Below are 10663 nucleotides of genomic sequence, written 5' to 3'. Positions count from 1 at the left end.
TTCTATCTATCTAATTATGTTTATGTTTAAGTTATTGTTTTACAATTAATTTTTTATTTTTTGATACAACCTTTTGTACGACAAAAGTTTTATTATTGTTGTTTAATAAAATATGTTTTGTGTGTAGAAAAGGATTTTTAAAGTTGGGTGTGTAGTTTTATATGAAACAAATAAATAATTTTCTTTTTTTTTTTCTTCTTTACAAGAGTCTTTGGGGGGACACACAGCAGAGTGATTTGGGGATGATAACAATTTACTGGGCCTTTGATGGACCGTAACGGAGCTTCTTTTCAGTCAAATCACGGTTCAACCACCAGAGAGCACCTTCGGAAGAGTGTTGACCACCCTTGCCACCGGCACCGTTGAAAGCGACACCTCCGTACTTCTTGCAAGCAATACGGACGGCAGCTTCGGCAGTGATGAGGGCCTTGTTGAGTTCTTCCTTGAGTGGGGATGACTCGATTTGGGCCAACATGTTCTTGGCACCGAGGGCCTTGACACCAGTACCGGCAGCGTCTTGGGTGAGACGGGCCTTTTCTTCTTCGTAGGCACGAATACGCTTGTTGACTTCTTCAAGAGCCAAACGAGCCTTCTTGATCTCTGGATGTTCGTCGTGACCCATTGAACGTGAGCAGAAATCAGCTGGATTGGCTACATCACGGTATTGGTAGAGGAGGAACTCCAAAAAGGAGACACGACCATCAAAGTTGACATCGACCTTGTCTCTGAGCTCTTGCTTACGCTTGAGGGCAGTCAACATCTCTGGCTTGGAACGGTTGTATTCAGCACCAAACTTGGCTTGGTTCTTTGAGTCTTCGCAGAACTTGCAGAGTTGTTCATAAAAGTAGAGACCAATATCAAAGTCCAAATCGTTACCTTCATCATACTTGTAAACGAGTTGGATACCCTTGCAATGCATATCAGCGTACTTGATAATATCCCATGCAACTCTAAAATGGGAAAAAAAAAAAAAAAAAAGTTGGGTTAGAAAAAAAATCGGTTTTTTTTACATGAATCTGACAGAACCCCCAAAAAACAGATTTTTTTTGGTTGGCAAGTACTATAACTACCAACCACCTAAAACTCTGATATAGGATAAGTAACATATATATATAAAGACTTACGAGTAGATGAATTCAGCTTGGTCATGGACTTCGAACCAGTAAGCGTTGAGGAAAGCAACAGCTTGTTCAGAGAATGGCTTGGCAGCGATCTCACAGAAGAAAGCAAGAGCTTCACCGCTCAACTTTTCAGTGAAAGAGGTACCAGACTTGTGTTGGTTGGTTTCTACAAGAAGAAGTATTGTAATTAAGTAATTAGGGGAGGGGATAGGAATGTTAGAGATATGAATATGTTTAAATTACATCTGATATGTTTATTCCCCGATCGATATAAACACAATTCCCAACAATTGTTGTTGTATATCGGATTGTATGGAATTAATATATATTAGATATGTCGCAGTTGGTTTATATATAATATACATACGGATGCCTTCCAATTGTAAACCCTTCTTGACTTCAGCCATTTTATCTTGTGTGATGCTTGTTTATTATTTATTTGTTTTAAAAAAAAGATGTGAAAAATGTGAATGATATGTAAGTGTCTTTGTGGAATCTATAGGAGCTCACTCGAATTTTTTTAAAGACAATAATTTTTTTTTAAAGACAATAATTTTTTTTCAACTACAAATTGGATTTTACGGTGGGTGGCTGACCAACGTTCTTTGAAAAACTCAAAAATTATTGAGCAAACTAGATATCTGCTAAGCAAAGCAAGTAAAGTATCTTGAGAATTGTTGGTTGGTTAGATGATGAGGGTAATCCAACTACCTTTTACATTAATGTAATCCCAACCCTCTTCTTCTATCCCATCCAAAATCCCTTTTATTAATAATAGAATCCAAACGACGTTGTCAATCGTTGGGAGAGGGAGGAGACTGTTCAAGTTTGTCAGTTAGCTTGTCATGACCGTACCAGTTTAATTGTTGTTGTTTTTGGTTTGTCCCTACAACGATTTAAAATATAATATATATTTATTTATAAATTACAATTGTGGTTGTGGTGGTGGGTGTGGATAATGGGGATTTTAAATCGGTGACAACGAAATAATCGAGATGTAAATGATTTAATTATTTTGATTTATTTTGATTTATTTAATTTTCATCTTCAGATGGTGATTCATCAACAATGTCAAAGTCAAGATCTTCATCTTCATCTTCACTTATGTCTTGTTGTTGTTGTTGTTGTTTCTTATTATTATTATTTTTTGAAGAAGCAGAGGTGGCGGAATTAAAACTTAAATCATTAAATAATCCACTCTTCATTCCAGAGGTTGTTGTTGTTGTTGTTTTACTGGTGGTCGAAATAATTGTCTCTTCTTCTTCTTCTTCATCTTCTTCATCTTCATCATCTATATCATTTAAAGAGATATCTAATTTTTCATCATCATCTGATACAGATCCTGATTCTTCATCTGATCCTGATTCTTGTTCATCTTGTTCAACTTGATCTATTTCTTGTTCTTGTTGTTGTTGATTAAAAAAATGATTATTATTATTATTACTGTTGTTATTTTCTAATTGATATTGATTAATTGATTTCTTTAAAGATGATAGATTTGAATGGATGGTTGGAGCTTGAAGATTTGGACATTGTGGATGGATGATTGATTCACAGATAGAGACACCTTGGATACAAGTTGAACGGACTTGTGGAGAGTTGTCGGTACTGGCACCATTGGACATGAGACGGATGGTGTATGGGAGGACAGGTGGAATACCACTGATTGGCTTGATAGCAAGTTGGAGCATACAACTGTACAACAGTGAACGATAGGTATCACATTGGTAAGAACTATTGACAAAGATGAGTTTCTTGACAAGTAGAGTTTGACAATGCATGACGAGTGAGACAATGGTACTATCGATTTGTGTACGAACACTGCTACCCAATAAGGAACCGGCATTGATGAGGAGAGATTCGAGTACTTGGAGGGCAGACACACGAAGTTGGTGGTCAGATCCATCATGAATCTTGGTGGCATCTACATTTCCTACGGTTTGTTGTTGGGCGGGACCAGTCATTTGAGCCTCGGGTTGAGCACCCTTCTTTTTAGTTTTTTTCTCTTGGATGGCTGCTTGTTGTTGTTCAGGGATGTATGGAAGGATTTGTTTCAAGAGGATGGGTACCAAGGGGACGGCAAGACTGTCGCTGCAACTGGCTCCGATTGCTTCAATCGCGTCTTTGATCGTTTCAAACAAATCCTTTTGAATCTTGAGATTGGTGTATGATTCCATGACACGTAGTGGTCTCAACAATGTAGATGACAATGTCTTGATAAATGGTACCATTGCCTTTCTCAATACCTTGAATAAAATAGATAATAATTGATAACTTGAACAATGTAATTTAGTTATAATCGATACTTGTTGAATTAATGTAAAGTCCTTCAAAAAAATAAAATAAAAAAGAAAGGGTAAGTATAATATTATATAATATTGTTTGTTTTGATTTGATTTGATATAGTTACATTGTAAGGATTTGAAGAGATTTGAGTAAACCCGATATTTAAGATACGCGAGATTAATTTGATGATACGGTCAATTGGAAGTTGACAAGCTGTCAAAGTAGAGGTGGTGAGAATACTTGATAGACAAGAGGTGAGGTTTTGGAATGATCTTGTTTCTTGTTCGGTTATTTGAGAGGGGGTGGTTGGGAGTGCTGGCGTGGCAATGTTGATGAGATGGGTGAGATGAGCGTTGAGTTGATCGTTACCCTCGATGGCACCGGTGGCAGCGTTCTTGGGGAGGAGGACGACACGTGACTGGACGAGGTTACTCTTGTCCGATGGAATACCCTTGAATAGACGATCGACCGACACATCCATCGAAGTGATAATCTTGTTCAAAGAGACACCCCAGTAAATATCGGCAGCCGACACACCAATACATTTTGGCAGACGTGAGATGAGCGATGTAGCAGCCTCTGACAATTGTGAGTCCGAACCAAACAACAAAGAATAGGCAATCACTTCAAGACGTCCTACAAATGGTTTAATCGATGCATCCAATGAATCAATAAATGAACAAATTGCCAACACTCCTGATAGTTTTTCAGCATTTGATGATGAAGTAGTATTAGTTGTATTTGTTGCGTTTGTTGTATTGGTAAATGGAGCAGTTGCAGAAGTAATAAAAGAGTTGATGGTATTGTTGGAGGTGATTGAACGACGTGTATCATTCCATAGGGCAGACTTGTCAACCAAGAGTGACATGGCAACCATAACAAGTTGGTACTTGTCAGCGGCAGCAGTACCTTTACGAGTGGCATCGGTAGCTGCTTCGGTCAACAATGTACACCATTGGTTTTGGTATTCCACCATGAGTTCATAGTTTGCAATACGAATGGTCTCTACCAACATGGTCAAACCAAACAACGAAACGTTCTTGTCTTCCTTGTTACGAATCATCGATGCAATCGATTGAACCCATTTCAATGCAATCTTGTTATTCTCCTTTACATTTAATACTTTACATAAACATTGATTATGATGTAATAATTGTACTATGGTTGATTCAATATCTTTTGTAATAGAAATTGATTGTTGTTGTGATGATTCAAAATATTGATCAATGATATCTTTAATAATCTCTAAATTATTTTGAATCTTTGGTATTTGATCAAATGTTGTAGTTTTTGTAGATGTAGATGTAGATGTATTTGATGATTTAACCTTTTTAACCTTATTAATAGTTGGTGTTGTTTCTACAGGTCTCTTGTTTTTATTATTATTATTAGCATTATTTTGTTGTTGTTTCTTTGTTGCTGTTGGTGCCATCTTTATATAATACTATATATATATATATATCTCTCTTTCTATATATATATCACACTAACAACTAAACTATCTTCTCCTCTCACTAAATTACTACACATTTCTCGCAATGACTTTCGTTCGTTTTTTTGTCTCATTTTCAAAAATTAAAAAAATTCGAGTTTGTACAGAATAATAATATTTGTTTAACAGCACACTTCTTCTGACTTGAGCAGCTTGGCAATGAATGAAAGATGTACTTCTTGATTCCAAGGAATCAAAATTATGATTTGGAAGTTTCTTTTTCCTTTTCCTAATGGCTTGTTGTCTGTAGGTTCACTAACCACCCACACACAATTGGGTGTTTGTTTGATAGGTTAGGTTGGTGGGTGGGTGGGGTGGTAAAGAAGAGTGAAAATCAAAGTTGATTGGTGGTTTTTTTCAATCTACTCAGTAGGATGGTGATTATTTATCAGGTGTGATTATTTTGAAGAAAGAATACATAGTGTAGGAGGTAGTATTAATAGTATACGATAGGGTAGGATCGGATTGAAAAATATTGAGCTTCCATATTTGAATTTGTAGGTTCAAAAAAACAAGGAAGGATGAAGAGGAAGAGGAAGAGGAATTTTATTTATTTATTAAATTTACATTTCTTTTTTTTTCTACTTGTTACCAATATCCTATCCCTACTGTCTGTCTCTTGTTGTTTTATCTATTTTTCGTCTTTTCTCTATCTATCTCTAGAGTTATTATTATTTATATAATTTTTTTCAATCAAAATCAAAATCAATATCAATCAAATATAAATATTTTTTAAATAATAATAATAATTTTATCTATCAATTATTCTTTTTAAATTTTCTCAAAAATGTATAGAAAAGGTGAATTAATTTTACTTGGTCTAATTTTAATTATATCGGTTGTAAAGGGAGGTGGTAGTGGAGGAGGAATCTTTTTTGAAGAGGAGGAATACAGAAAAGAGTTTGAAGGATGGATTCATAGATTTGAAAAAAGTTATGAATCATTTGATTTCCTTCAACGTTTTGCTGTATTCAAGACCAATATGGATTATGTCCATGAATGGAACTCCAAGAAACTGCCAACTGTCCTCGAGTTGAACCAATTCGCCGATATCACCAATCAAGAGTATCGTAGACTCTACCTTGGTACTCGTATCAATGCTCGTCATCTTTTGGGAACCCCAGGTACACATGAAATGTCAAACAATTTCGGAAAAGTCTTTGGTGACGATGATTCCGATAGTTCTGGTGCTACTGTTGATTGGAGAGCTAAAGGTGCTGTTTCCCCAATTAAAAATCAAGGTCAAGTAAGTATCAAACTATTTAATCAATCAAATCAATGATTATTTATTTATCGTTTTCTTTTCTTTTCATTTCTTTTTTTGTTTTCTCTTCTTTATAGTGTGGTTCATGTTGGTCATTCTCAACAACTGGATCTGTCGAAGGGGCACATTACATCTCTACTGGAAAGATGGTACCATTATCTGAACAAAACCTTGTTGATTGCAGTGGATCAGAAGGCAATATGGGTTGTCAAGGTGGTTTAATGAATCTTGCTTTTGTATGTATTAAACTAAAAGAACTCCAAAACTAACAAACTAAATACTAATTTATTTAATTTACTTTTTAATTAGGATTATATTATTAAAAATGAAGGTATCGATACCGAAGATTCATATCCATACAGTGCTGAAACAGGAAAGAAGTGTCTCTTTAACAAGACCAATGTTGGTGCTACCATCTCATCGTACAAGAATATTACCTCTGGTGATGAAAGTAATTTGGCCGATGCTGTAAAGAATGCTGGTCCAGTATCCGTTGCTATCGATGCTAGTCACAAGTATGTTATAAATTTAAATAATAATTATTAATTTATATACTTATAATTTTTTTTTTTTTTTAACTTTAGTTCATTCCAACTCTATTCTCATGGAATCTATTATGAAAAGGATTGTTCATCTGTTAATCTTGATCATGGTGTATTGGTAGTTGGATATGGTTCTGGTGATCCATCATCACTTGCAAACAACGTTGGTGGTAGATCCGGACCAAAGATGGTTGTATTCAACAACAGAATGGTCAAGACACCTTCATCCAACGGTGACTACTGGATAGTCAAGAACTCGTGGGGGTCGACCTGGGGCTCACACGGTTTCATATTTATGAGTATGAACAGAGATAACAACTGTGGTATCGCTACTTCTGCTTCCTATCCAATTGTTTAGTAGTTTTAAACTAAAACTATAATTATAAATTAAATAAATATATTTTCATCATCTTTTTAGAAAAAACAAAATATATATTTGATTATGGTCAAAGTAGATTCATATTTATGAGTATGAACAGAGATAACAACTGTGGTATCTATTTATCTATCCATCTATCTATACATTATAACATGCCTATTTAATTGTTTAAAAATAATTAAGTAAATAAATATGATTGATTGTTATACATACCTTTTTGAGTGTCCAACTTGCTTGAAATTCGAATGGCATCACCTTGAGTTGAGGGGAGGGGAGGAGGGCAATTGAGGATACCAATACGATTTTGTTGTGTCCAACCCCCAGCCAATGCCAATGATCAGCCCCATGGTGCATGAATCTGATCAGATTGGATACAACCAATGTGCAGCATGGGGCTAATCATTGACATAAGCTATCGAATGAAATTGAGAATAGGAACAAACTTTCAGAACTAGAAGATAAGTATATAAGCCAATCATTGTAGAGTGGCGACCTTTTCAACCCACGGGAAACAAATATCATCTTTCAAAGGCCACAAAACACCGATTTAAACCTAGAATATTGTAGTTAAAGATGAGGAGGGTAGGGTGCGGATGGATGGAGTATCATAGTTTGGTAGTTTGTTGTTTGTGATTGATCTATATTAAAGTTACCTTTGTTTGATGTGTTCCTTGATGTAATATATTCGCTTGTCACTTGGCTTATTCATGTTGATATCTGCATTGCATATTCGACGAGAAACATCTAATACGTTTGAGATATGACATGTAGTAAAAAGACTGTTTATCTTGTTGGAGATGATAGGGCGAAGATTAGATTCGAATGGCAGAGTAGACAGGTTCAACTTCTTTACTTGAGATTCGGAAATGATTGAATCCTCACTACCAAGTTTCCCATGTAATCCTCCCACGTTGTAGGTGGACATCTTCTTCTTTGTAAGCTGATATCGGTTTTCCAATATGAAGAGTGGAGTGCTATGCTATGCAAGTACTTGTGTGATGATCAGAATGAGGAATGGACAAATGTCCGTTTGGTTTGACCTCGAACAAAAGTAAAGTGTTCATTCTAAATTTGAAAAATAAAAAATCCGTTGTGAAGAGAAGAGGGAAGGAAGTTCTTACTTTTAGTTTAATTTAATTTATTGGGTTAAGAGCAATCAATCAATCTATTTATGATGTCTTCACCATCATCAACAACATCATCTAATCCCAATACAATATCACCACCACATAGAATTAATATTGGTGGTATAGGAGGAGTAGGAGGAGATGTATCATCATCACCTATATCACCTTCATTGTCCTATGCATCACCTCAATCACCTAGTCAATCACCTCTAACACCATTATCGGCATCTGTTAGAAGAGCGCCTCCTTCAATACCAGACTATGATCCAAACGATCCCGAGCAGGTTAGAAAAAAGTGCGAGAATCAACTACAACAACCAGACTCTATCATGACCGTAGAGATTGCTCAGGTCATGAAAGATTATATAACCAATGGAGGATCTCCTCCTGTATGTACCAACTAATAGTAGTAGTAGTATGATTGATATTCACAATTCATTAACTATTCTTCTTTCAATCAATCAATCAATCAATCAATCATAGGATGTTATTCGATTTCTATCAGAAAGTTATAGAGGATATGCTCAAATGTGTAATCTACTTTGTAATTGGTTATCTGTATCTGGTGTATCAAGAGATCAAGTTAATGCAATGTTTAAAAAACATCTAAAGGATATTATCATTGATAAGTTTGATCCTAAAAAGGCTGATACTATCTTTTTATCTGTATGTTGGTAATTGGAAATGAATGAATGAATGAATGAACGAATGAATGAATGAATGAACCATCAATCATGCCCAATACGTTTCTAATCAATCTATTTATTTTTAGTCACCACCACAATGGTTAGATGAAATGATTGCAGATGCAGATTGGAGATCATTAATCTATCACTTGTCAGAAGTACACAAGAATTGTTTAATGTTGAATTTTGCCATTCAAGTATGTTGTAAACAGAGATGTATTAGATTGGAATATAAATTAACCTTTTTAAATACAATTTGTTTAGAAAATATCAGATGCAGGATACCAAAATGAAATTGCATCACTTAGTACTGCATCAACCTATTTTAGTGTATTCAACAAAGTATTTTTAGATTCATTGACTCATTTAATACAATTGGATGAAATTGAATTACAAGATGCGATTGGTGAATTTAAAGTAAGAAAGATTATTTTCAAAAGAAATAATAATACTTTATAATGTCTTTTTGTATTAATTAATACTTTGAATTTCTATTTTAGAAATCATGTTGTAGTAGTCAACATACATATTTATATGCACAATCATTTTTACAAAACTTGATTCATAAACATCCCAATGCATTGAATCTAAAAAGAATTTCACAAGATTTGGAAGACGAAGCCTATAAAAAGAGTAAAATAGCAAGAAAGGTATCATTGATGATCAACAATGTCTCTCAATATCCAGTCATCTATGAAACTCTCACCTCTGTCCTAACAGCAAACTCTGCATCAACTGGTGATATCATCAAACTATACAATGAATATACAAAACCAAATCCTCCACCTGTCAGTTTTTTAAGATTTCCAAGTTTATTAGGTAATGTCAAAGAAATAATAATAATTATTATTATTATTTCCTATTTTTTATTAATCTTTTTTTATTTATTTAGAATTATTATTAAATGATTTATTTAATCCATCAAAAAATATTCAAAATGCGCACAAATCCAAATGGATTTATTTAATTTCATATGCTGCCAGTGTACAACAACAACAACAACAATCAGATAATCAACAACAACAACCACCACCAGTTCAAACACAACAATTAGATCAAGCACAAATGAATGAAACAATGAGAGCAATTGAAAAAGTACAAGCTATATGTCAAGCAAATCCAATTGGTACAGAATTACAAGGTGTATATCCCATTTTAAAGGAAGGAATATCATACCCAATCATATCAATGGGTATTTTACAATGGATTCAATATAATTTGATGAACACGAATAACCTTAGCGCCAATACACTATGTACACCCATTTACCTTGAATTTCTTAGAGAAATATCAATGAAACATCCACTTCATAGACAACTAGTTTTAAATACTCTTGTCAATTATTTTGAATTGGAAACTGATTTGGATTCTTTAACTGCTGTAAGTAAATTAGAAAAAAAAAAAAGAAATAATTAAATATTAATATTTAATTTATTTGTTTATAGCTTGAAATGAGAAAAACAATTATAGATAATTTAGTATTTTTATTTAGTTTGGGACATGTTATACCAGTATTAAATAGTATTAAAAGTTGGGCAAAATTGGATCAAATCGATCCTTCTCTTGTTAGATATTTTATAAATCAAGTATTGGATATTATCGAACAACCCTATTCCAAAACATTTATACAAACCATGAAAGCTTTAATTTCATCTGTTACCACTGTATCTCCTGCTTCAACTGATCATATGAAAGATAATATTCAAATATTTTTAGATCATTGTAAATAAATAAATAAAATATTAATAATAATAATGTAATTAGAT

At 34.0% G+C, this 10663-nt stretch overlaps 4 protein-coding genes across 4 annotated transcripts; 2 read left to right on the top strand and 2 right to left on the bottom strand.

The window, feature by feature from the left end:
* Positions 1-253: 253 nt before the first annotated feature.
* abpB (actin bundling protein) lies at positions 254-1528 on the bottom strand (the record flags this gene model as incomplete). The annotated part of the gene is made up of 3 exons (XM_004355841.1): positions 254-950; positions 1125-1287; positions 1489-1528. The coding sequence occupies 3 exons, from the start codon at positions 1526-1528 to the stop codon at positions 254-256; spliced, it is 900 nt and encodes a 299-aa protein (XP_004355894.1).
* A 627-nt stretch (positions 1529-2155) lies between these two features.
* DFA_08404 (uncharacterized protein) lies at positions 2156-4839 on the bottom strand (the record flags this gene model as incomplete). The annotated part of the gene is made up of 2 exons (XM_004355840.1): positions 2156-3448; positions 3532-4839. The coding sequence occupies 2 exons, from the start codon at positions 4837-4839 to the stop codon at positions 2156-2158; spliced, it is 2601 nt and encodes an 866-aa protein (XP_004355893.1).
* Positions 4840-5686: 847 nt separating this feature from the next.
* On the top strand, positions 5687-7063 carry cprB (cysteine protease; the record flags this gene model as incomplete). Its single annotated transcript, XM_004355839.1, has 4 exons — positions 5687-6145; positions 6241-6399; positions 6473-6678; positions 6748-7063. The coding sequence occupies 4 exons, from the start codon at positions 5687-5689 to the stop codon at positions 7061-7063; spliced, it is 1140 nt and encodes a 379-aa protein (XP_004355892.1).
* Positions 7064-8258: 1195 nt separating this feature from the next.
* DFA_08402 (TH1 family protein) lies at positions 8259-10627 on the top strand (the record flags this gene model as incomplete). The annotated part of the gene is made up of 7 exons (XM_004355838.1): positions 8259-8600; positions 8695-8877; positions 8984-9094; positions 9162-9314; positions 9398-9716; positions 9790-10277; positions 10343-10627. The coding sequence occupies 7 exons, from the start codon at positions 8259-8261 to the stop codon at positions 10625-10627; spliced, it is 1881 nt and encodes a 626-aa protein (XP_004355891.1).
* Positions 10628-10663: the final 36 nt, after the last annotated feature.

Source organism: Cavenderia fasciculata (genome assembly GCF_000203815.1).
Source record: "Cavenderia fasciculata unplaced genomic scaffold Scf_ET2XIPL01COFD4-5, whole genome shotgun sequence".
Taxonomy (NCBI): domain Eukaryota; phylum Evosea; class Eumycetozoa; order Acytosteliales; family Cavenderiaceae; genus Cavenderia; species Cavenderia fasciculata.
Note: the sequence above shows the minus strand (reverse complement) of the source record. Positions and strands in the feature narration are given on the sequence as shown.